A 27,377-nucleotide genomic window follows, 5' to 3' on the forward strand; every position below is an offset into this window, starting at 1 on the left:
TCCAGATGATTCATGCAGTACAGCGTAGCATGTGTGAAAACCTGATGTTACATGGGAGAACCAGGGGGATTTGTGGAGGGACCACTCTGAGCTAATAAGCTGTGCCACTTCTCTACCACTTTGTTAACAGAAGTTGTCAGCATGTGTGTACGTGTATACACTTCTCAACACTTGAAAACCTGCTGATCAACACCTAGGAAGTTAACTGAAGTTCAGTGTTGAGGGTAAATCTGCTCTGAGCTGCCATTTCGGCCACTGGTGGGCGTGCTATGAGCACCCACCCTTGTGCGCTTGTGTTTCAGCACCCAGTTTGCTCAGACATAGTTTCTTTTCCACTTGCTGATTGTGTTTCTTCTTTTCCAGAAAAAGAGGAAGTTGCTATAAATGGAGGAGATGAAAAAGAACGGAAAGACCCCTATTTTGTGGAAACGCCTTATGGTTATCAGCTAGACCTGGATTTCCTCAAGTACGTGGATGATATACAAAAGGGGAACACGATTAAGAAACTAAACATCCAAAAGAAGAGGAAAGCAATACCAGCCTCTACGGGTACTAAGAACTCTGGTGGCCATTGCAGTGGCTGGACCTCCACAGAGTCTCTCTCTTCATCAAACAGTGATGAGAACAAGCAGTCTTTTTTGGCAGCAAGGAGTCAAGTATCCTCATCTGTCACTGTGAGACCACTGGTGTCATTTGAAGCATCTCCCTCCTACTTAACCGTCCCCGAGAGTAAGCAGCTCCCTCCTCCCTCCCCACAGCTTCCTCGGCACAACCTCCATGTGACAAAAACCCTCATGGAAACGCGGAGGCGACTTGAACAGGAGAGAATGATGCAAGTCACGCCAGGAGATGTCCGCAGGCCCAGACTTTCCAGCTTCGGGGGCATGGGCTCAACGAGCTCCCTCCCCTCTTTTGTGGGGTCCGGTGGGTACAGTCATTTGTCTCAGCAGCTCCAGAATGGGTATCAGGGGAATGGAGACTACGGCGCCTGCTTCAGCTCCTCCTTGGGCAGTTCCATCCGGCACAGCCCCATGAGTTCGGGAATTTCCACCCCAGTCACCAATGTGAGCCCAGTGCATCTGCAGCACATCAGGGAACAAATGGCGGTTGCTCTCAAGCGCCTCAAGGAGCTCGAGGAGCAAGTCAAGACCATTCCTGTGCTGCAGGTCAAAATTTCAGTGTTACAGGAAGAGAAGAGGCACATGATGGCAGAACTCAAAACCCAAAGGAAACCCAGTCAAAACGAGACATACGGTTTCAGAAAACGATCTTACAGTGCGGGAAATGCAGAGCAGTGGGAACACCTGTCTCAGGGCCGAAGAGGCGGAGAACTTTACATAGACTGTGAGGATGAGATGGACAGCGGGGAGCAGAGCTCTCAGAGGATAGAGGAGTTCAGGCAGCTGACTGCTGAAATGCAGGCGCTGGAGAAAAAAATCCAGGACAGCAACTATGAGATCCCGTCTAACCTTCGGGCAAATAGAGAAAGCCTAACAAAAGAGAGCCGATCTGTTGCTGTTGGCAGTGATGAAAACATCAACGATGTGGTTATATACAACAGATCTTCAAGGCAACGCAGAGAAGTAGCTGTGGGGACAGAGAAAGAAATGAGAGAGTCTGGGGTTGGTGTGACAGAGGCCATGCTTGGCTTGTCTACAGAAGTTGAGAAAGAAATAGAGCTTCAGCAGCAGACCATCGAAGCCCTTAAGGAGAAGATTTATAGACTGGAGGTTCAGTTAAAAGAAACGACCCATGACAGGGAAATGACCAAATTAAAACAGGAGCTGCAGGCGGCTGGGTCTAGGAAAAAAGTAGACAAAGCCACGATGGCTCAGCCCCTTGTCGTCAGCAGAACAGTGGAAGCCGTGGTGCCAACGAGAGACCAAATGGTGGGAGACCACGTCAGCGTCACTGATTCGTCTGTGGGGAACCACCTGCAGATGAGCAGCATCGGCACCTCCTGCCGGCCCACGGTACGGAGCACAGCGGTGGGCCCCGAGGTGTTGATGACCCGCTGGCTCGTGAGGGAGAGAGCCGAGGTGCGGGACCAGTGCACGGGGAGGCGCGTGGAGCTGTACGACAAGCAGGTGGGCGTGGAGACAAGCGTCTGCGAGACGGGCGTCAACACAGAGGAGTCGGTGGGTGACCTGAGTCTCTGCAGGACAGCACAGGAGGTCAGAGAGACGAGGTCAGTGGGCTGTGGGGACTGCTCGGTGAATGTGATCGTCCATGCCCCGAAGGAGTGCGTGTCCCGCGAGACGCTCACAGAGGCAGTGAGCAGGGCAGAGGCTATGGTCATGGCCATGCCATCTACGGCCAGCCAGCACACCAGCACTGCCTTGGAAACGGTGAGCCGGTGCACCAGTACGGAGGCACTGGTGCTGGCGGACTGCGGCACCAACACCGTCCCTAGCAGCCACGATAAGCAGACCAACACGGTGAGTGTGGAGACACGGACTGTGGCCGTCGGGGACGGGCGGGTGAAGGACATACACGCGTCTGCCAAAACGCGCTCGGTTGGAGTGGGGACCTTGTATTCGAGTCACCCGGGCTTCGAAAAGCCCTCTGCGATCAAAACCAAAGACTGTGGCATTGGGCAGATAAACATTAACGAGAACTACCTAGTTGGGCTTAAAATGAGAAGCATTGCCTGTGGATCCCCGCCGCTTGTGGTTGTGCCGGCTGGCACCAGGAGCATCGGTGTTGGGGGTGAACCGGTGTGCGAGTCTGTGAGCGGCCTCCTGGAGAGCCCTCTTCCTCCTCCAGAGCTGAGGACAGGCTTGGACCACTATATCGAGCGCGTGCAGAAGCTGCTGCAGGAGCAGCAGATGCTGCTTGCTGAAAATTACAGTGAATTGGCTGAAGCCTTTGGAGAGCCACACTCCCAGATTGGCTCTCTCAATTCGCAGCTGATCAGCACCCTCACATCCATCAACTCTGTCATGAAATATGCCAGCACGGAGGAGCTGCGGAGTCTGGACCTTCAGAAACAGTGCGTGGAGAGAAGCACTGCATCAGGTAAGCCAAGTTCCCAACATATGTTTGTGCCACCCCTTGGTAGTGTGGTGGGTCTGTCACCTGGAAGCTTGTTACACAGTGTGGAAGCAAGTGTGTAGTTCTCTCTCATGAAATACAGAGCGTGGTGGTGGTAGTGGTGGTGGTGCTAGTGGATGAGCCCATTCGTTATTCCCTCCAGCCCACCACTGGTAACTGGAACTCAAAAGCTGGTGGTGGTTTTACCTGTCCCAGCCCAGCAGGCTCTAAAAGGCCTAATGCTGATGAGTCTGAATGATTAAGTGTGGGATATACAAGAGAGGCACCTAACAGTGTGCTGAATTTGACTGCCATCCAAGGTGCTGACTCCATTTTATAACTCTAAGGCAATCTAGGTTAATGTCTGTGGAACTGGAATGTCGTCCTTCCTTTAAATTTGGCCTGCAGTTTTCAAAAATTTAAAATGACAGATTTGATGTCTATAAGTCACATTCAATGCCTGTATCAAGTTGCCTTGTTTCCACAGACATATCCCCAGGTTTTGTACTGTTTCTTCCATTTCCTCCATTCCTTGTTCTTTCCAGTCAGAGAGAGAACTGTGGGGTGCTTTCCCCATTTCAGCAGTGTTGATTTCTTTTTAATGGGCAAATCCAGAGTGCCTCACAGAAACCACATCTTGCATCTTCTCTTTTTGTCCTAATCCCTAATTAGAGCCTCAAATTTGAAAGGCCTAAACTGTAATTACAGTTGGAGGTTTTGGTGACACTCAGGAGAGGCAAGAATTGAGATTTAAATACTCCTTCCATTTTATGTATTAACTGTAAAATCCATACAATTAATTTGAGGGATTTCTTTATTCCCTGGGGTGAAGTTGTGTATTGTTTTTTTTTTTGTTGTTGCTGTTGGGGAGTGGAGGGTCTAATAGTCAAAAAAGAAAAAACACAGCGACAGCAACAAAAACTTTTTTTTTGTAATACCCTGTTTTGAATCCAGCTACAGTACTATTACATTCATAAATGTTGGCTTACTAGACACCAGAAGGTAATGACTAACACTGATTTGGGTAGTGTCTTGTTGGTCTCACCGTACAGTAACTGAAACGAGGTTAGGGAAATGGGAAAAATGTGTGCCAATGCATCTGTATCATGGGTGCTGAACTGGAAAAAAAGTTTTAGTAAATACTGCATAATGTGAGCATAATATTATTAGCTAATGCACTGCTATCACTGCTATATAAAGTTCTTCTGGCTTATTTACTGTCTTAAAAGTTACCTATTTTTGTTAAAAGGCAGCTTGGCAAATCTGGTAATTTTCAAGGTTCACGTGTTAAATGGAACCATCCATTAAATGTACTGAAGTAAAATTTTTAGCTTCCCATAGAAAAGCAATAAGCAACATTTACGTAGCAGTAAAGAAAATGTATGATATCCTGTCTGCATACATTCAATGTTATACTATATATGCAATATTATTATCGTTCTGGTATGTATTTTATATTTTGGGCTTTTGCAAGTAATGATACTCTAATAATAAGTGTATCCACCAAGCACCAAGAGTGTCCTTAAAAACAGTGAACCAGACTTTTTACTAGCTGTAAATCCTCAATTCCTTTCCCTACTTTTACTGCACAGTATCAAATGTGCAGTCTAGAGACTCAAAAGCATTTAGACACAGGTGGAGTAATGGATCATATTTTACTAAAGATGTTCTTACTTGGATTCAGATTTCACATTCTTGACAAACTTATTTTGGAATATTTTTATTTTAATGTGTAATGCCATTATCTTTGGCGGTGGATGCTAAGTGTAAAATCTATTTATTTTTAGTCCCCTGTGAGAACTAAATGCTATGACTGCGTGCATAAATCAGGCTCTAGGTTGTAACAGTTTAGATGCATGAAGAATAAGAATAGGAAGAGATCATAAGCCTGAAATGTTTCCTGTTCTCTTTCTGTTAGTTCTGAAAATGTTCTTTTTATTACAGTTATCTGCTAGTCCTGCTGCCTGTTTCTGTGGTTTTACAAGTCACGTGTTCCTTTTTCGGTGAAAAGCATTTTGCTGAATGAAGTGTACTATCTTAAGTAATTTTCTAAGCAGTGGAACTAATAAAGCCTCTTTATGTTCATAGATTGATATCTTACAGAAGCTTTTGAGCTCTTGTTATGTCTTTCTTCACATTTAGTCTCTTGGATATAGCTTGTCGGGTGTCTTGTGTGTGAACTCAACCAGCACAGCTCACCTTTCTCCAGTCCTGTCATCTCAGCCTGGTTTCTCTGAATCTTGTATAAATACAAAAACTAAGTTTGAGTTACTGAAAGAGGCATGACCTCATAAACCTCGTTTGTTACAAAAGCAGGCTGAACACAGAGACAGAAGCTGCTGGCTCCAGATGAGCAGCAGCAAGTGTTGTAGGTAATGTTTTGTTCAAAGAGCTTCCTTAGGAAGCACCTGTTAGAGACAGGTCCATTTAGGGAAAAAACAAACAAACAAACAAAACACCTAGGCTAGCTCTGAGGTGTGTAATTTGGGTACCAGAAGCAGCATCAGGCCAGTTTGCTGTGTTAAAAAGGTTAAAAAGTCATTGATACGTACTGCTACCAATACCTGAGCTAGCACGTCAGTCAAATTCTGTCAGTTTTATAGATTTTTCTCCATCAGCCCTGTGGGATAGGGGACATGCTGCAGAGGTGTCTGCAGTTTCACAGCAGGTGCAAGCGGTGGGGAGGTAGATGAGAGAGCTGGACCTTGAGGAGGGAGGTATGGTCTGCATCCACAGCTGCCCTGCTTAGAGGCAATCCGAGCAGACCTGTGAGATTATCTGCAAACTGGGTCTATCAGCAATTAATGTATTGCTTCTTGCAAAATAAACACTTTCATTTCAGTAGCTAAGCAACTCCTATTTATATGGGTGCTGTCTTTCAGGAGTCTGAGTGGTGTCAGGGAAATGAAGTCCGCTGTCCAGACAACTCAGTTCCACTCTGCACCATGGTTTTAGCCAGCGTTGGCATGGTGTCTGTCCAGCTGGATCATACAGGTGTGGGTGACAAATCTAGATGCCTACTAGTCTTTATTCTTAATGTAGCCAGCCTACAGGACTAAAAGAGAGTCAAGTCTGTTTTGTCTCTCCATTTATTACAGAATTTTTGAGAAGTTTCAGAAAAGTACATTTCATTTCATGTGATGTATTTTGCAAAACATCACCCAGAGGCTTAATTTAACTTGGAGGCTTCTCAATTACATAGGCTTTTCACAAAGAAATCTTACAGTTGGATGTCTTTCATAGACAAGGAGTTTGCAAGATTGGCATTTAAAAACAGCTGTTCTTGTCTTGCCCTGAAAAATTACTTCAGCATGTTTGTTCTGAAAATTACTGGTTACTTTGCCTCAGTGGTCTTTGGAGTTGGTTTTGTATTCACTTTTTGGAACAGTCCTTACTGAGCACCCCAGTGAAATCACTACACTGATCATTGCAAGGCAGGAGTTAACTTCCTGAAATAAAGACTTGAGGGAGAGAGTGAATGAAGCGAGAAGCAAGCGGTGTCAGAAAGACTCATGGGGCTTAGGAAAACATGATCTGCCATCTGGTAGGAAGACCTTTCAAGGTTTTCTACTCGAAATTTCACCTGGAGCTGAGGAGGCAGGTTGAGGGACGATGGAAAAACTGGAGGATTGACTATGGTATGAGATGCCTCTAGCTGTCCAGAGCTGGTGTGTAACACCAGCGAGGTATTGTGGCCATGGTTGTCTTGCTTGCTGGTGTCATTCATAATGCAGAAACAGAAGCAAATTGGAGAAAGATGTTGTTACTTTACTTCTCTTCTGTTTGACAACATTTGTAGCCTTTTCTCTTAGAGACTGTGTAGCTTGGTGGTTGATAACCCTTATTATCGTGGCAACATGAAGCATGCTAGTGCAGTTGAAGACTGGAGGCTTGCCTGAGGCTCAGGAGCCTAGGGGTATTCCAGGTCCTGGCATGCCAGTGGGCCTAGTAAGGCTGCAGGCTGCAGCAGATTGCAGTAATTATCTACCTTTAGGCAACTGAATGAACACAGCAGCTTCAACTCTGGCACAGGTGCATGTCTTAATCACCAGGTTTAAGTTTCTGTACAGATGTGCTTGTTTGTGAAACAAACAGGGTCCATCCTTCTCTGCTGGCGAGAGGATGAATGACATACGTTATGTGTTTTTAATATTCCCCGAAAGACAGTGCGTGGTGAAAAGCAGTCATGCAGATGGTCCCCATCTGTATACCAGATGCGTACTGTTTCTTCAAGTGTGTCTGACTGGTTTCTCCAAGAGTACAGTGCCTCTTTTGCATTTTTCACATGGGAGGTGCTATCTACTGACTTGCTGGTTGCAACAGGCTCGAATGCCCATGTCATTTGAAAATGGTAATGACCTCTATATTAGGAGTTGAAGGGTTTATCTGGGTTTTGTTCTGTTTTAAATACCCATCCATTTGTATCAGAAGAGAAGCAGAGATCTGGTCAGTAATCGTCCTGTAAAGATATTATTCAAGTTAATCTCCATAAACCTCTTTAAAGAGGTTTGACATGCCATCCTTGGTCATGTGTTAACACAAGCTTATTGCTGTTATCATTATTATCATCAGGACATTTGCTGTTTTCATTCTGTAGCAGCAGTATGTGGAATGTTTAAATACGAAGGCTGCTCTCTGTCCTCATTTTTGCTGCAGTTAATAAAGAGTAGAATCTGCAAGTGGTTTATTTATTTATTTGTCTTTATTTTGAATATATAGCTGCTTTAGAAAGTGGCAAGCTCTGGTCTATAGCTCACCTGTTAGGGTGGCTGTGGTAAAACCCCAGTTCTCTGCACACGTTGTGGCACAGGAACATGATGTTCAGGTGCTGAGCTTTGTTCAGAGTTCAACTCCCATGGTAACAGGCACACCTATTCTTATTTAATGTAAGGAGATTCCCATTTTTCCAAGGAAATGCTGTAATATTTAAGCAACAACAAAGCATCAGCTGAGAAGGTAAACCCCTCATAGAAGAGGAGGGGGGAAAGAAATACTGGGATGACTCTCTTGCTGTGCCCAGTGTCATGAGATGCTTTGATCAGCCGTTCATCAGGGAAGTTAGGATAATTTTCACTTAGCTTCACATGCATTTGTGCTGGAAAAGAGAGCAAGTCATAAACAAGCTGATCAGCTGTGTCACTGATTGCATTCAGTCTTGTTGAATTAAAGGAATCAGTTTTGAATTCCAGTTTCAACATACTGGCTTCACGGGCTAGTTTGGGGATGGAAAGCAGCTTCTCAACATGAGAAAGAGAGTTGCAGTGAGAGTGATAATGAAATTGAGGTTGTTATTATAATTGGATGGGCCAGAGCTTTCCTGTTAAAAGGAACAGTTTCCCAGGAACCAAGTGTTGGTGGCAGCATTTACCTGGGCCTGGGCCTGATGTGAGTCAGGCTTCTGTCAATTTGTCATATAAAAACATTGCATGTGGCAATTTTTTGTTCTGAAATTTAACATCTACTGACTTTTAACCTGTACTAACTAAAAAATATGTTTTAAAATGAAACTGCATTTAGTCTTCTGAAGATAACACGTTTGTGTCCATAGGTGGGTGGGATAATATCAATCATTGTGAATGTTTAAACACAGCATGTTTGCTCATTGCTGCCTCTTTATTTACCTTAGAATGTTGGTGGTTTGCGGCTTTTTTTTTTTTTTTTTTTTTTTTTTTTTACCATTAGTAGACCAAATGGAAAGTGAATTAAAAATTGTATGAAAAAAATACCTTCTTAAAGAGAAAGAAAACTTGAGTGCTCTTTGGCTGTCATAATTTCGTAGTGAGCTCAGTGCTACCCTGACAAATGTATGCAGTTTGCAAGAGAAGTTTCTTTGCTGTATAATCAGGCATACTGTCTGATTTTTGGGTGGTCCTGTGCAGACCCAGGGGCTGGACTCGATGATCCTTATGGGTCCCTTCCAATTCAGGATATTCTGTGGTTCTGTGATATACTACAAACAACATTTATATACTGTCTTTAGTAGAGAGTGTATACTTTGTGTCATTGTCTTTTATCAGAGTATGGCACAAATAAACGCTTGCCCCATCAACAGTTTAAAAATAAAACTTCTGTGCAGCTATTGCATAGGCAGCAAGCTTGTGCCCTTTTTTTAGATAGGAAGTCTGTGATGTTCCTGCTAGAGTGCTAGGTTCTCATCCCACTGGTATTTAATTCCCCTGGCCTCATTTGCACTCCTCATGACTTCCAGTGGCTTAAGAGTACTGTCAAGCTACATGTTTTTTATAGTATTTTGCCATAGGTTTGCCACAGGTTTGCCTTCATTAGACTAAAAGGAATTTTTCAGAAGTTGGTAAAGGCCAGCCTTCGATTATCATGTGTTCTGCACAAATCCAGGGAAAAAGTACTGTTTCAAACTCAATCCAGTCAGTTCCCTGAGCCTGCTTACTCCATAACTTCATGGCTACTTATGTTGTGATAGATGGAAGGAGAGGTCCGCAGTTAGGAAAGGAAGTAGCATGTTAACAATAAAAACAGATTTTTTAGGTGCCAGGCAAGGCCTGTAGTAATCTGATGCTGACATGTAGTGGTTTTGCTGTCAGTTTGGCTTAAATTGATGAGGTCTTCAAAAAGAGCACAAGTGATTTAGGAGCAGAGATTTCTTCTAGAAAATTAAAAACAGGCGTTCTTGTTCCCTCAAACTGCTAGGACTAAGCCACCAAAGAGGCTTTGGCCATTTCTTTCCCTCTGAAATTGATGAGAGTAGCTTTCTGCATGTGGGTTTATGAATGGCTCAAGTCCATAAGTTTTCTTTTTTTTTATTGTTGTTTTATCGTACTTTAAATTACCCATGAATTTTAGAATGATCCTTTGCTGTATTACAAAATACACTTAGCAATTCCTGGCAGCTACCTGCTGTGGTTAACTACACTATGCCAATACTTAGAGTCTTGTGTCAAGTTTGTTATTTGCCCACAACAATAAACAAACAAAAATCAGCATGGAAAGTGTACCTGGATGGCTGTCTGGAGGTGGGAATAGCTAAGTGATGAATCTGTTGGCAGCTGGGGAGGGTTCTGTGCAAGCAGTTCACATCTTCGCTCCACAGTTTCCTTGGGAATATGGTGGGGAAGATGAGGGGCAGCTGTATGGCTTTGCTGCCTCACTGAGCCCCTTGAAGGCTGAATGAGTGCGGGCATGCTTGAGATCTGTGTGAGGTGAAATGAAGAGCCTATTTTAAGGTTGGAGTGGACTGGTGGTAATCTTGGTGAGGGATTCATTTCTGCCCTGGAGGAGCTTGTAGCACGTCCAGCCCTGACAGCAGCCCTACAGCCTTACTGAGGAAGAGGGGACTTGGCTCGTTACACTTTCCAATTTGAGCAGCAGTTGATTTAACCCTTGAGGCATTGACGGTCATGCTGGGGAGTACAGTTGCTTCCTTAATCCCTTTTCCCAGTGATTTCACCAGGCTGCTGCTGTCCAAGCATCTTTTTAACATCGTAGGCCATTTTGCAGAGGGGAACACCTGAGAGCCAATTTTAAATGCCAGTCAATGTCTTACAGTGTGAATGCTCTGCTGGGCCCAAAGCTGTCTTTTCCTGGGCCTTGGGTGCTGTAGACACAAGTGCCAGCATCTAACATCAGTGGTGGGAGAAAGGGTGTGTTGGCCAGTTTTTCTAATGTGGAGTTGTTTTTGTATGCTTGTCCTCAAACCTGTGTGACAATCTCTTCTGTCAGGTGCAGGAGGCCGAGCAGGGCTCCTTTCTTCTTCATTTAAACTCCAGATAACATCCTGAGTTTACTTTGTTCAGATATCATTCCATCACTGGCAGGTTTAGCTAGGTGAGAGACTGTGACACTGTCTGCTTACTGTCCTTCCCCTTTCTCTGTGTCCCAGCCCACATCTTCCTCCTTCCCCAGCATTGTCCCAGGGCAGGAGAAGGCAGACACCTGGGGAAGTCCCAGCTCCACCTGAAGCAGTGTGGCCTTGGAATGATGCTCCCTCAGGACCAGCACTGTATTTGTAACCTACCTGGTATGGCTGGCTGAGACGGTGGCAATTGGAAGCAGTTACTCAGTTTGGTAATCTTTAATTACAACTGTCACTGCTCCAAACAAATGTAGAGAGAGAGGTGATTTCCTTGTTTTTCAGCTAAGGGAGTTTAAAAATCTTTGTTTTTTGGCTCCGTGTTCCACGCTTTGGCAGCTCTCTCTCCCATGACTGGCTGATAAGTGGTGATGCTAACAGCCAGGAGGAGACCGGATCTAAATTAATCACCTCTATAAAGTGAGGAGGGGCCGGAGGAGTGAAGTTAGGGCTTGGCCATATGGTGTGCTTTTTATTTGTGTAGGGATGGACACTTCAGCATTGGTATGCAGCAGCATCGCTGGAGGGGCTGCTCCTGCATGTGGGGCACTGAGGTTGCTTCCACAGGACATTAGCTTTTCGGTGTCAGGTCCATGGGCCAGCCTGTAGTGAGATGTTTGCCAATACCCTGTCATGTTTCTTTATCATCAGACAGCTTCCCTGTCTCTGCTAGCAGGGTGAAGGCTGACTCGTGCTTTACGCAGTGCTTTACCAGCGCTGGTCATTGCTGTGCGCTGGCAGCAGTGGAGGTGCATCAGAGGTCAGTTTCCTGTAGATTGGAGAAGGTATAAGCGGTAGTGGAAGTGGGCAATAGATCTGGTTAGAGGAGAAGGTGCCTTAGAAATGTGTGTTGGCTGAGATCACAGAGATGTGGATGGGAATGGGAGCAGAGGAGGAAGGTGTGGGGAAACCACAACATGCAGAAGAATCAACTACATTATGTCTTGGTGCAGTCTAGCAAGATCAATGGAGATGTCAGATACGCTTCTAAAAGCAAATACTTGGAATTTGCATTACTATAGCATGTTAGCATCCTGTGTTTTGCCACTCATTTATTTGAATGAAGAGGCTGTGGCTTTAATTCTTGATAAATACAAAGAGAAACAGTCACTTCTGCCTCCTTTTTCCTCGAAATACCAGGAAGATTACTTAAGGAAGAATGTATATGTAAACAAACAAACAAAAAAGTGCATTTCACAAACAGAAGTATTTGTGCAGCTTTGCAGAACAGTGATAATAGCACAGCTGGAGAAACTCCAGTGGAATCTATAAAAAGGTCTGTGCGCAATTAGCACTGCCTTTTAAACACTAAGGGGGGGGGGGGGGCGGAAATGAGGAGATGCCAGGAAATAAGGGAAAAAAAAAGCGTTACCCAAATAGCTGGGATTTGATTTAAATGCAACTACTAGGTCAGTACAGTCCTGTCCAAAAGCAAAAACAATTCAGTGGGTGGGAGTTTATTGCAGTTGTCTCAGTAATTGAGTAAAGTATATAACTTCAGAATTAGTGGCATGCTGGCAAAAAGGAAAGTTTCCTGAAAAGTTTTGCTTTCATGGAAAAAGCCATTTCTTGTTTAAAAGAAAATGAAAATAAAAAGGGTAAAGATCTTCCAAGAAGAACCTGCAAAATCCTGCTTGTCAGGAAGGTCAGCAAAGAGCAGCTCAGTAGGTTTCTCCTTGGTCAGGTTGGTAAGAGCTGTGCCCTCTGCATGTACTGAAAGAGAAGGAAAAGGAAGGGGATATTCCTTCCATACCTTTTGAAGCCAATATCTTTATAGTTTTTCCTTGTACTTTATGCTTTCATGGAAAGAAAAACTTGCAGCTATTTTTTTAAGTTTCTGAAAGTGATCACACCCTTTTCCTGCTGGGTTCTTTTAACAGAGTATTAAAAAGCACAGGTGTTACCCCTTTTTTCCTTTTTTTTTTTTGTGTATTCTGTTTTGTTTTCTGGTGACCATAGCATTGCCCTACAGGTTTTGGTCTGACTCCTCCATGATGACTACTGTCTTCTCCAGCAGGTGCTACTTTGGAATACATCCCTCATGGCCAACTTGCAAATGCCCACTTAACTTCAAATTTGCGAGCGCTGAAATTGGAGCAGGACATTGTGCCTGCTCAGGAGGAGAGGAAGACTCCCCTGGTGGAAGCTGCTCGGGGAAGGAAGTCCTTTTCTCCTCAGGACAAAACTCTAGCTGCAATTAATCTGACAGATGACCAGCTTGCCTCAGGCCTCTATGGTAATAACAGGCTCACATTCATTTTTCATCATGCTGATGGAGTCTGAATATGAAACACAGTTAAAGCAGGTCTTCAGGGTTCCCAAAACTGAGAAGGAATTAAAAATTGCAACTATGGAGAAAGTGGTGTTGAAACTCTCTGTCTAATACATTACTTCTGGCAGGGAGCTGCTGTCATTTGACATGAAGAATTAAGATTTTTTTGACAAAGCAGAATAACCCATTTCAATATTGGAAATAAAACATTGGATATATGTCACAGACAGCAAAGCAAAAATATATATTTTCCTAATGTTTTCTAAAACATCAAAGATTGTCAGCATGTTGGAGGATGGGAAAGTTAGGCTATATAAGCCTTCTGTTTCCAGAGTTGTTTTTGGAGGTGTTCTATATTTTCAGTGTGCATGTAACACTGTGACTATATATAAAAGATAACAAAGACAGCTTCAGCTGATAAATTAAGCAGAAAGCTGTTTGTTTTGAAAAACTGTCTAAAGCTGCTGCAGCCAAGGCTGGCTACAGATCTGTACTGATACATATGCTTTGCCTGTCTTTCAACAGTATGTAGTAACAATGAAAACACACTCAAATCTATCATGAAGAAAAGGGATGGAAAAAAGGATTTGAGCAACACCAAGAAGAACCTGCAGTTTGTCGGCATTAATGGCGGGTAAGAGGCCTGTCTTAAAAAAGTCTGTCTGGTCAGGTCTTGTAGTGCTGTCACAGTGGGAAAGAAAGGAAGAACATCTGAGTTTGTGCATAGCCTGTCCTTGGTGCTGAGGTGCATCCACTGAGCTTAAGGGTAGGAGGGCAGAATTAAACACTTCAGCTCATCTTAATGCTCCACAGACCCTTTGTGTATCTGTGTTTGTTGTCTCAAGTGGAAGCTACAAGTCACGCTTGGAGTCAGTCTGAAGTACCTGTACCTTAGGTGACTGCCAAATTTAACAGGGTAAAATAAAGCAGATAAACTCCAAGAACCATGGGAATGTTTCTCAGTAAGTAAAACCTCAATATGTCTTTGGCAGCTGACAAGAGCAGTATTGTGCTGCTAAACAATGCACCAAGGGATGGCATTGCTTAAGAATTAACTTTTCTGGCTTTGGGCTAGATAAATACAGAATCTTGGTAAAAACCATAAGGAAAAAAAATCTTCTTCTAGAACATTACTTAATCTTTGCAGAATGTAGCAAATAACTTTGAAATGGTTTCACCAAATTGTTTTTATATAGCTTTACAAGCCCTTTCTTCAAATTATTTTTCCCTTAGTAAAAATGCTTTGTACAGTATATAGCCTAAATATTGCAATCACTTGATTTCTTACCTATCAACTGAAAGTATTATTACTTCCAGCAGAGGAGTGTTGTCACTCATGAATCAGTGTTGTACATTAGAAGGAAGCCTTAGTACATTAATTCATGAGATGTTGAAGTTGGTGAGTTAAAGCAATTAATTAGAATCAGAATTATAATTACCCCACGCACTAACTATTCACCTAAAATATCAACTGATTTGGATCCTCACAGGAAAAAAAAGACGACAAAATTGTGGCTGTTGTCTTTATATAGCTCCCTTCCTTTCACCTGCCTAGCAAGGCAACAATGCAGTTTGCTCTTTACAAAAGTAATTTAATCTGGGAGATAAGGTCAGGTCCGATATGGTGTTGAAACTTAAAGTTTTTGTTTGTCATTACACATTGTGCACATAATAATCACAATGACAGAATGAAGGGATTTGTGAAGAGACCTCAACTGACAATGACAATTTAATTAGTTGTCACTTAGATTAAAAAAAAAACAAACACAATATTAATAAATACATATTTTAAAAATACAATATTAATAAAAAAGAATTAGAAATTTGTTTTTGAAACTTTCAAGTAAGAAAAAAGCATTATGACAAAAACGATTTTCTTACACTTTCTCAGTACACCATAGCTAACCACAGATGGTGAAGTGCTGTGGGTTTCTGCTGTCCCACTGTGGTGGGACATATGAGCTTTTGAATTGGGGTGACTTACACTGCCTGTACTTTATGTGGATTCCTACCTTCCTAAGTGGTTTTTGCACTGAGAGTCTACTAGACTAAGCTTTGGGACCAGTTGTTGGACTACCTACCAGCATTGAAAACAAAAAGCAAACAAGCAAACAAAATGTCTGAGCTGTCTTGGCATTTCATAAAGAATTATTAAGTGCTTTTAGTTCTCTTAAGCAGAACACAGAAGAGTAACAAAGTCCACTTTGGAGTTACTGACTCCAACTGAACCAATGCTTCGTCCCCCCCACAGGTACGAAACGACATCCAGTGACGACTCCAGCTCGGAGGAGAGCTCCTCCTCGGATTCAGAGGAGGAGAGCGAGGGCCACGCATACCCCCACGGCCATGGTGCAGAGGAGGAGGAGGATCCTGCTCTCGGAGCCCCAGAGACTGGGGCCGTGGGGGCAGAGAAGGACAGGCCCCCACTGGAGTGCGAAGCTGAGGAGGTGGAAATCAGAGAGAGGTAGGGTGGCCCTGCATGTTTTTCCTGATTTGTGCTTGGTTGGTGAATGGGCAGAAGGAAGCACACAGACCACAGTGAAATACCCGGTGAAGGGATATGTTAACAATACTAGGCTTGCCACGTGTTTCCAAGTGTGCTAGCTTGGAAGGTTTTGTAAGTGGAATAATACTAGCATAGGGCAAAGACAAAACCAACCTGTCATGTTTCACTGGAGATATAGCATAGCATCAAACTTATCTCTTGTTATCTGCTAAATAACAGAGATGTGGAAATTCATAATTAGAGGCTATTCATAGACCTTGGAGCTCTGAGTATTAAAGTGCTCTGAGCTTTACTTAGATGGCACTTAAGATGGCCTGATATTTTACAGGTGGCATGAAGAGATAGGCATTGTCTCAAAGGAGTTGTGTAATTTATATTTACCTTAGCAAGGGGTGATGGTGAAGAGGGGCAGGGATGGTTTAGGTAGGCTTGTGTATGTGAGGAGCACAATCTTTGCAAGCTGGTTGCCATGTTGGAGACCTACAAGGAGAAGAGGCAGCGTGCCTGGCCAGATGGGACTGAACATTGCCCATGCAAATGGCTAGCTGGAGCATCTCATTTCCCTGGAAGCACCAGGTGTGAAACCCTGAAGGGTTAAAATGCCACCCCAACACACCAGCATGTTAGCCTCTCAGCTTTTTAGAAGAATTCTTCTGGAAAATTGACGTTATTCTCTCTGTGCGTTCTAGGTAGAGACCTTTTGCTGTGGAGGCATAGCCTGGAATGCCGTGTAGCTGCCTTACTTTCAGCTGTTCGCTGAGTTTTGAAATTTGTGGTGGACAGGGGGCAAAAGGGAGACCGGGGAAACAGTAAACTTCCAAAGTGGACAGGAGGGGTGAATGTTAAAATGCAAGAAGGCAGGGTGGCACCACCTATGCTATTTCCCACCTTTTCATTCATTAGAGCCATTGGTATTTCCACTTTTTAACTGAGTAATGAAAGCACAGAGCATACGGCATGTCTGGTAGTGGTAGGTGAGAATTTCCACTAAAAGGGCTGGGAAGCCCTGAATACAAAAGGGAAGCATCACCAGCCTGCTGTTCCTCCTGTGCTCATCCCATTTATACCTGGGAAGTGCACTTTTGTTCCATGCTCAGCTTGCCCAGAAATGCCCACTGCCATGCAACTATTGAAAAGTTTAAATGTTTTGCTATTAAAACATCAAGGGAAAGATTTGAATATGCCACATGTCCTGCTGTCTTCCTCAGATATGAACTAAGTGAGAAGATGCTTTCTGCTTGTCACCTGCTGAAAAACAACATTGATGACCCCAAGGCATTGACCAACAAAGATGTGGTAAGCACCGCAGTGCAAAATTCTCTTTGAGCAAAACAGGAAAATTTTAGGGAGGGATAACTTCTTGTTTTACAGGGCTGGAATTGCAGTGGCTGGGTAGAAGAGGGTATCATCTTTCCTGGAAGAGTCACAAAATGCTTTTTCTATCAGGAGACGTTTGTCTAGAGAATGTGTTTGTGCTCTTTGTGCTAGGGTGTTGTCGTTCCAAGGCACAGACTTAAAAATAGTAATGTGAAAGCACAGTTTCAACACATCCATGCATTCCCATGTTATTTCTGTATGCGTTGCTTTAGCCCTGCTGTGGCTGGAACTCAGTTGTCACGCTGGGAGGCTGCACGGGGTGAGGATGCTGTTTCTTCCCATTACAAAAGCCCAGGGTCTGCTGAGGACCTGAAAGAACTCAGCCTCCTACTAAAGGCAGGGATGCATGTTCCTTTCTGTCTCACACGGCTGTATTTGCTGCTTATAGGAATTGCCTGTGCCATTTTCTGAGGACAAACTGAAAGCAAACACTGGTCACTACTTAGTGATACAAAACTGCATTTTATGTTTGTTAGAGTGCTGTGATGTAAAATGCAGGAATCCAGTACTAGTCTCCTCTGTAATGGTGCACCTGCAGCTTTGCAGAGAAACTAGCATTGTGTGTGTATAGTTCTGACATCTATAGGCCCAGGAACGTTTTGAAAGGCTGGTTAATACAGGTGTGAAGGGTAATTTATAGTCCTGTGTCAATCCTTCAGGAGTAGTTTAGGCATTTGAAGAACAAGTGTTTCAGGCCCTGTTGGAGTTGAAAGTGTCAAAAATGGCATGATCAGGTGATAATCTCTGTCTTGGAAGTGTGATTTGAATTTACACTTTACTTTCTTATGCTTAAAGTGTTTGCCAGCACAAGCAGTGCGTTGTAGCTGGAAATGTCAGACTGATCAGCTCTGGTTCTCTGCCTAGCTGCTGATAAAGAAATCTTGTCCAAAAAGGGAAAACTTTAGTGCAGTTAGGAACCCATTTAAATTTCCCCAGCCTTTTCCAACACCCTCAGCTCTTGCAGCTACTGTTTATGCCAGAAGGAGCTGCAGACTGCTCCCATTGGGATGTCATGGATTACTTGAATGAAAGTGTACCTTTTTATAATATGTGTGGTACTGTGACTGTAAAGAATAAATTCCTCATGATATTTTGCACTCAAAAATTTATAAAATCAAAAAATATTCATAGTATGTCACTTCATCACCACTTTTGTGTTTTACTCTGTGTTCACACTATGTTTGGTCTTTATTTCAAGTGGATGGGACCTTTAAGTTTTTATAATGGGAGTACTTATGTAGATGCATGTAAAATATTCTCCCTTTACTGGACGTGGTCCCCCTCTAGAGCTGCTGGTACAGAACCTCTCTGCTTTCTGTAGAGGCTAGAGAAGTCTGCTGAGTATCTTCTCTGCAGAATTGTCCTTGAACTCACTGGTCACTGTGCAGGTGGGGGTTTATGAGGAGAGAAGATGGACATGAAAGTCCTTCCATGAATTCCAATTTCTGAGAAACTGTCTCACAAAATGGGAACTGGCAGTCACTGCAGGAGCCCCTTTGGCTCACCCCGAGGCCTGCTTTACCTAGGTTCCCAGCAGACAGTTGTCTGGACTACAAGCATCCTACCCCTCCACCCTCAGCCCATACCATTGGGAAAGTTTATCCTGAATGTCAAACGCGCATCTCTTGTTGCAGCTTAAATCCATTACTACTTCACCCATACATCCTGGAGGTGAAAAACTGATTCTTTTCTCATTGTAACAGCCTTTAGCACTGTAAAAACATTACTGTGTTCCTTTTTCCGAGTGTTCTTTCAGCAAAGCATCTGCAGTCCTTCCTGACTCTACTGTAGATCAGATTTCCTTGTCCTCTAATCATTCTTGATGCTCACCTTTGAAACCATTTTGACTGAATATTTCATGTCATTCAGTATTCAGACAGGACATGGTAGTCCAGAAGTTGCCATCACAGTGTTTGCCAGAGAGAAGGGACTGTATCGCATGCTGTGCAAACTATAAAATTATTTATTCACACCAGAACAGTGTTTACCTGTTACATGGTAGTGTAACGTTGTTTGCTCAGGTTCAGCCTGTGACCCTCTGCAAGGCCCAGTTATTCTCCTGCAGAACTGCTGTCCAGCCAGTTCTCCTGTATTTGGTGCATTTGATAACATATTTGACATAATACTCAACACAGGGCCTAATTGTCTTAGTGTGCTGTTGTTCTGGTCCCTGAGAAATGTGTGTTCCTATTGCTCTTGGTCTTGGGTTCATCACTGATTTATAAACTTGGTTAAGTATTTTATGGAAAGGGTTACTCCCAAGCCTCATCTCTGATGACCAGTATTTGAATTTGATACCCATTAATTCTGGGTGTTACCCCATCCTAAAATGCAGCACCTTCATTGATGTAAAATTCCTGAAAACAAGGTGAATTGAGAGGAGGTGAACAATTAACTTACCTTAAAGAGCGATTTAGTCAGAGGGGAAGCTTTAGCCCATGAATCTTGTTTGTGAGCTGAATACTCTTCCCATGTTGACTAAAAAAGGCCTGGCCTCCTGCATCACTGACTTGTGGGATGGCAAGTCCTTTAAATAGAATGCCCATATGTAAATTTTTCTGTCTTGGTTTTGGCAGAGGTTTTGTTTAAATACCATCCAGCACGAGTGGTTTCGTGTCTCAAGTCAGAAGTCAGCTGTTCCTGAAATGGTTGGAGACTACATAACAGCTTTTGAAGAGATTTCTCCTGCTGTCCTCAGACATGTCATCAACATGGCAGATGGAAATGGAAACACAGCCCTGCACTACAGCGTCTCTCATTCTAACTTTGAAATTGTAAAGCTTCTTCTGGATGCAAGTAGGTTGACTGTTTTTCCAGCAGCAAAAGTTAACATGTTATCTCACTTTGATAGTCTAGAATCCCTGTTTCTACTGCTAGCTTTGGAAGTGGTAGCTTTTGCAGAACTTAATAAAACAAGTAACTAAATTATATACAGTGCTGATCGGGGTTTGGAACAGTTTCATGGATCCCTGACTCAGACTGTAGCCCACCTTCAACAGCACCAGCCTCCAGAAGATTTCTCTGGTAGCCGTGTGGCTGCTCTTTATCAAAAAGTAGAGTGCAGGTGGGAAAAGATGCATTCAGGCATAAACACCCATGTTAAACACTCAGATTAGTCTAGCCTTATCTCACTAGAGCAGCACAGAGCTGTTTCTGGTCACCATTGTGGCCTGTCTACTGCTCTCCTGAGAAGCTGGAATGCTGTGGCAGTCTGCCATTTAGGAGCATTTCCCTAATAGATTGAGCAGTGTGACCATGCCTCGTTTAGTTTTTTGTGTTGTTGCTTCCTCCTTTCAATCCCCCTGCAACCCACATGGTAGTGGCAGAGAGGGGAATTCATTGCATCTGCTCCCCACATGTGCTAAACCAGAAGGCAGTGAACAGAAGGTGAACATTGGAGCTGGTCCCAAGCAGGATGTGATTTGTTTAAGCCCAGTTTTGCTCCCTGATTGAAGTTTCTTTCTGAAAACTAGTTATAAAACCTGTCACAGTTGGTTGTGCAGCTCAGCTAGGTCAGCAACATGGCTGGAATGAAATGCATTGCTTGTAAGCCAGCAACGTTTATAAATCCAAAAGCACAACACCAGATAAACAAGGACCTTCATGATACAGATCTCCAGATCTCAGCTTTAATAATCCAGCACGTCTGTCACACATGCGAAGACCTCCTCAGCAGGAAAGCAAACACTTTGAAATCTCTGGGCCTGTTTGAAGGCAGCCAGATGGGAAGAGTGACTCAGGGCAGGAGAATGTGGGGAATGTCAGGAGGACAGTGCAATGCAGCAGGCTACAGGGCAGGAGGAAACTGCTCCTCTGCTTCCTGGGATCTCTAAACACAAGCACACTGATGTGTTACTGGGAGTCAGGACTGATACAGTTTACAGCAATCACGTGTGTTATTATGAAAATGGAAGTTCTTAACAGTAAAATCCAACAAACATGGCTGGTACCAGGTGATAGTGAGGTGAAGTCTAAATGGTGACTACAGTCAACTTTGCAGCGTGAGTATATCGCAGGTAGTTTCTTGGCCCAAGAGCATGGTGTCCATGTGTTTGGAGGGAAAAGAGGTGAGACAGGAGACTACATCACCAGGCAGCATTACCGACAGGGTAAATAGGAAAATACATTTTCGTCTTTCATTGGTCATATAGAAAATGAGCTGAAATGGGACCTCAGGAAATATATCTCTGCTGTAGTAGTCTAATCAGGGAAGGAGAACATCACTTCCATTACTCATGAAGTAATGTGTGTAGTAGCAGAGTGTCAAATTATGTGGCTTCAATGGCTTCCCAGGAGCCAATAAAAGTAAGTTGTTCAACTGGTTATGAGGTAGGACAGGTGATGGTTATGGAACATGGAAACATATGTACATTTTTGCACCTGAAAATGTATTTTTTCTGCAACATTTTCTCTTGAGAGTAAATATGAAGAAATTCCAGAAACATTTTTGCTTGTTCAGATACCTGCAGTGCAATTTAATACTAAGTCTAGAGATATTGTTTATGTAAGTCTTTGCTTTCCAATACAATGAGCACACTCAAAGCCCTGCTTTCTGGTAAACTAATAAGCCTGGCTGGATGTCTGCAGAAATTCAGATTGGAGATTAGATGTGAATGAGAAGAAGGAATCTGTCAGCTCCTGGCACTAGTCAAGGTATTTGCGTGTATTTGTTCCCAGAGTACCTTTTTTCACAGTCAGATACTTCGTAGAGCTGGAAACAGTCTTTAATTTTAAAGTCTTTTCTACAGCTCCAAAACATCTTGGAGTACACTTGCAGATCCCCAAAATAACACCAGTTACAGGAAAGCATTTGTACTGAGGAGAAATGTCTTTTCCATCGACCGCGTTGCTGGGACATTTTTGTTTTGCAGTGGGGAACACCTTGGGAGAGGAGCTCAAAGACTCTCCCGATTGTGTTCCCAGGATTTGGACCCGTTACCCATTTTGGGTCATGTCAAATTTCAGACCACTTGCTTGTATAACAGAAAACCAAAGTTCTAAATGATGACATACAAAATGTCATTGTGTTCAGCCTTGCATTATACGCATAGTAGAAAGGGATCCTTTTCTTTCTCAGGCTCAAGTGCACCCCTGTTTATTTTATTGAATTGCTTCCATTATGAGAGTAATTGCTTTTTTTTTTTTTTTTTTTTTTTTTTTTTTTTAAATGGGCTGTTCTACTAACAGTTTATTCAGTTCATTTGCACAATTGCTGCTTTTTGGGTTCCTGCTTTCCAAAGAAATTATCTCATCCCTCTGCAGATGTCTGTAACGTAAATCATCAGAACAAGGCCGGCTATACCCCCATTATGCTCGCCGCTCTTGCAGCTGTGGAAGCTGAGAAGGACATGAGGATAGTGGAGGAACTGTTCAGCTGTGGGGATGTGAATGCGAAAGCCAGCCAGGTCAGCCAAGTGGTTCACAACATACCATTCCTGCTCCTGTGGCTTTTTTTACCTTTCCTTTCGTGTTCTCTTCCCGACTCCATTGGTACTGCTTTTGCAGTCATTTGCTCTCACACCATGGTCTCTTGATATTTATATTTTTAATTACTGTGTACGTAATGGATCCATGAAAGAACACTTGAGCATCAGGTCTACATGTCTCCTATTTTTTAAAAAAAAAGTATGATATGAAAGAATCATTACTGGATTTTGGGAGGCATTTACAAATTCTGCAACATTTAGTTCCTTCCAAGGAACTCCAGATGTCTGGAAACTGGTATGATGTCTTTCATTAATGTAATAAATAGCTATGCAAATGTGGGATACATGATGCGTAAAAAGTATTCAAATAATGGCAAGCAGAGACTTGATGGTCCTATATAAAGTAATGTTTCTTTTGCCCCCAGAAAAGGCACAATGCCAACAACAACAACAAAAAAGTGTGCGCGCTTTGCCACTGATTGTCTGTGTGATGATTTATTTTGTTTCCTCTTCTTTTTGTGCAGGCTGGTCAGACCGCACTGATGCTAGCTGTGAGTCATGGGCGGATAGACATGGTTAAAGCTCTGCTGGCCTGTGGTGCAGACGTCAACATCCAGGACGATGAGGGCTCTACAGCTCTGATGTGTGCTAGTGAACACGGACATGTAGAAATAGTCAAACTTCTGTTGGCTCAGCCTGGGTGTAATGGCACCCTGGAGGACAACGTGAGTTGCCTTTCCAGATAGCTTCTCCACTCCAGAATGTTTTTCTAATTTAGTTTTTGGACTCATTGGAGAGCTGCTGAAATCTACTGACATGAATCTCTAACTCACAATGCCAAAGTACCAAATGCATGAATCCTGTTTTGTGGTAGCAGCTGCTGAGATTATGTGCCTTGCTGCCTTTGCTTGTATAACAGACCTACCCAGCAGCAATTTTTGTAGTTAGCTGTATGGGTGTGCAGTGATCAGAAGAGAAACCATTTGAGAGTTCATGGTAAAACATCCTTCTTTCCCTTCCTGTTTCCCAAGAGTCTTCCAGTTTTCAGTTAGGACCTTATCTGGTGAGTTAGTGGCCTTGCTCTATCACTTTTCTGTGTCATGGCAAGCATCAGCCCTACAGTTCTCAGAGGATGTTCGCTCAATAGGTACACCACGACTTTCAGGAGTACAGGTTGGGTCTGCCAGTCATTATGCCACATTGTTCTGACAATAAACAGATGCAGGGTGTGGCCTCAGTGCCAAGTGAGATGCTGACATATTTATTGTTTGCAGAGATCACTGCAGCCTACACTGTCATCAGACAGAGATTTTGGTCTGTAGAGTTCTCAAGCTGGAAAATGTTGACTTGGCTTGTTAACAATGTCACTTTTTGGGTACATTTGAGTTCTTCATGTTGCTTTCACCTCCTGAACACTGAAATGGAGCCTGGCTTTGGGATGTGGGAGGGTTTGTGTGTTTATTGGTTGAAACTGTTGTAGAGAGGCAGAGGCAACATTTCTGTTGACTCGCCTGCTGCAGGAGCCTCTCTCTGCCTCTTGCCAGCACTGCGTAATGCCTGCCTGAGGGGAGATGTAGGAAGGGTGCGGTATAACAAACCCTTTTTAGGGCAACCCAGGTTACTGCAGCCTGGATGCTGTTAGCACTATTAATTGTGTCAATAAGTCTTTATGGAGACATCATATTTAACCGTTCTGGTAGGTAGTTTATAATGTTTCCCAAGCAAAGCTTGTCTGCCACTTACTCATTTTGCAATGGGTCTGTGCTAAGAGAGTCCAAGGTTCTTAGCATTCCCCAAGCTGTACTGAACGCAACTGACACTTCTCCAGACAGCATGGTCAGTAGTGAGCTGAGCTTTGTACTGCTGATGTGTGCCACCCTGGTAGTGGTTCATGTCTCTCTTTAAGAACCTTGTTCATGGTGTTGACTGTGGAGTATTTGGCTTGCAGTTTGTTGTGTTTTATTTTCTATCTCCCTGTCTGCACAGGGCAATTAGATTTCTTTATAGTTGCTCCCTGTATTCTCCTAAGAAGACTTTCCACTTGGATGCTGTTCATTGTTTCCCATGCTGGAGAAAGGGTTTGGAGTTCCCTTAAATTGGCTGTGACCTCTCTAATACCAGTGATACAGCAGTGCCTGAAAACCATGCTCCACTCAGAGAGCAAAGAAGCAATCCCATTAAGAGGACTTCTCAAATGGGGCCAAAAGCCAGGCGGTGGACCAGCAAGCCACTGTGATATTTGTGCTGAGGTTGTAGCCGCCTGCCTTGTAAGTTAAACGCCAACAGAGAGCAGTGCGTTGTAGCTACACGGTGCCTCAATTTCAGGAAGGGGAGGAAGCAAGGAAAGCAGAGTTGGGGATGTGGCAGGTTTCCTGCAGGAGCGCGCTCTGACAGCTCAGAGGTTCACATCACGAATTGTCAGGCATCCCTTCCTCACCCAGGGCTAAAGGGAAAACAGGAGGTTAAAATTTTGGGTTTGAATTTGTTAACGCCAGTTGTAAATAGATTGAAATAATGTGAAATAAATTGGATACATTTATTTCAATAAATAACTGAATTAAATTCAAATAATTGAATGAAACCGGTTTCAATAAATTCAGAAAAAAGACTCATTGCTTTCAGCAAAAGCACTCTTTGCTTCTAGCAGCCTCAACAGCTATGGTTTCTGAAAGAAATAGTATCTCCTGAGAAACTGAGGTGACTATTGGACTGGGAAAGCCCATTTATTGGTAATCAGACTGCCATCAAGGAGCATTTAGAGCTATGAATGGAAGTGTTCTTAGTTTTAATGGGAGTTATAACACAATAATGATCCTCATAACAACAGTTATAATACTTGAAGAGCGTTTAACCCTCCTTTACCTTCTCTTCCACTCCTCACTGACACAGTAGTTTCTCTCAGACCAATCTTCTGAAATCACTGGTCTTTCACAGCTCTGCATGTAACGTGTGATAATGGCGTGCTCATTCTTGCTCAGCAATAATCTAGTCTTCTCATTGAGAGAAATTATGAGGCCTCAGACAACTGGACTGCCTCATAAAACAGCAGCACAAGGCTTGTTGTCACTTAATTATAATAAAAGAAATTGAACAAGACTCTAAATTAACCCAACTGTCTGAGCAGCAGGACCTCCACTTCAGTAACTTCCCTTCTCTGTGAGCTGATGAGGCATTAAGAGACCCGTGAGAGGACACAAGCACTAATTCTCTTATTTCTTCTTTTTCTCTCTCAGGATGGCAGCACAGCACTTTCAATAGCCCTGGAAGCTGGACACAAGGACATAGCAGTTCTCCTTTACGCCCACGTCAACTTTTCCAAAACACAGTCCCCGGTTAGTACGCAACCTCCTAGATATTTTGAACACAGTTTACATTTTAACTTGCGTCAATCCAAGTTAAAACTTGAACGTTTTAGTAAAACATGAACAAAAAGTGAAACCCGTTGACAGATGTACAGCAAATGAAATTTCAAGTTTATTTGTGGGATAATTTTATGCTGGTAAGTGAAACATACATTTTAAAATACAGACTGGCTGCAGTAGCCTGATCCCAGGCTGAAGGATACCTCCTCCTCCTCCCTTGTTGCTGGGGGTGAAGATAGCTTGCTGGCAGGGTTCACACAATATGGCTAGCATGCAGAGGTATTCTTGCATCATTGTAATGCTAATTATTGACCTGGTCACGAAAACAGAGTTGTTTCTGGAGTTACAACTGTCCTAGATATTGAGGTAAATATCCATCTGTTCCTGTGTAGATGAATCAGCCTCCTGATAAACTGCTGATAAATGCTTCACTGTCTAAACAACGCTCTCTTAATCGGTAGGTTGTATGATAGTTTGTACCGCACTTCCCAAAATAAGGAGGGAAAAAAGATTAATTTTTCACTTAAATGGAAGGGATTAAACAGAGAGCTTGTGAGTGCTGTGTTCTCATTTGGCAGACTAAAATAATTTCCCTTTGATTAATTGTTCTTTCCTCTTCTCTAGGGCACTCCTAGGCTTAGCAGAAAGACATCGCCTGGTCCTACCCACAGAGCAACATTTGAATAGTGGTGCATGAATATCTGTAAAAATCTTAATGCCATCTTCAAGCTGCTAAATGTTACTGTTTTATTGAGACAGATACTGAATGTAATTGTCTTGTGCCTGAACTCACCAGCAAAGTGAAAGCAGAGATCTAGTGCTAAAGATAGAAAACTACAAACTTGAAGCAAGCATATAGTGAGATAGCACTCAGCTGAGAGCCTTAGCCAGAACTGTTCTTTTGCTCACCTACACTTCTTTCCATACACTGGCATAAATCATGTTTTTCTTTGCTATAGGTTGTCCTTCCCTATGTCGTATACTGCCTAAAAGGTCTAAAGCTATCCTTGCAGGGGTCCCAGTAGCTTGTTTTTAATCGTTCTAAAATATTTATATTTACTGTGCCTAGACTTTATCACAGTAACATTCTGATAAATTTCATTCCAACACGATTTTGGTGTTTTTAATCATTTTGAAATTCAGAAGTTGCAGTTGCTTAAATAGTGAGCTCCGTGGAGCTTGAGCTGGTGGGTAACTGGGTTAGATACTGGGGATAGGTCCTCTCATGAGGTCAGAAGTTCACTAAGTAAGTTGTTGCTAATTGGGGATAATGTATAACTTTTTATATGAAAGATAATAGTATCTATAAAATTAACTCGCACAGTATTTTCAACATTTTATATTCCTTAATAATTAAAAACTACATGAAGAATTACATGTCATGTTACCATATTTTTATTAACTGTGTCAGTGTATAAGCTCCATACATGTTTATTGGAGAGTAAAATTAGAGGTACCAGCTGTATATTCCCCGTGAGTGGAATTGAGTGTAGTTCTCGGTGCATATTTATGGAATGCTATTACCTTGTCACATTCACTTTAGTCATGTGTATTTAAATGTTTGAAGTGCCTTAGA

At 43.0% G+C, this 27,377-nt stretch overlaps 1 protein-coding gene across 2 annotated transcripts; it reads left to right on the forward strand.

Annotated features, from left to right (window-relative positions):
* Window positions 1-368: 368 nt before the first annotated feature.
* KANK1 (KN motif and ankyrin repeat domains 1) lies at window positions 369-27,377 on the forward strand. Of its 2 annotated transcripts, XM_084305008.1 has the most exons (10): window positions 369-3,018; window positions 12,873-13,094; window positions 13,656-13,764; window positions 15,382-15,594; window positions 16,845-16,932; window positions 19,590-19,809; window positions 22,276-22,418; window positions 22,964-23,164; window positions 25,673-25,771; window positions 26,426-27,377. In XM_084305008.1, exons 1-10 carry the CDS (start codon window positions 795-797, stop codon window positions 26,486-26,488), a joined length of 3,582 nt encoding a protein of 1,193 aa, XP_084161134.1. In that variant the 5' UTR covers window positions 369-794; the 3' UTR covers window positions 26,489-27,377. The 2 variants fall into 2 exon arrangements, with proteins under 2 accessions (XP_084161134.1, XP_084161135.1); XM_084305009.1 differs by lacking the exon at window positions 12,873-13,094 and having other exon boundaries at window positions 662-3,018.

Source organism: Netta rufina (assembly GCF_964035555.1).
Source record: "Netta rufina genome assembly, chromosome: Z".
Lineage (NCBI taxonomy): Eukaryota > Metazoa > Chordata > Aves > Anseriformes > Anatidae > Netta > Netta rufina.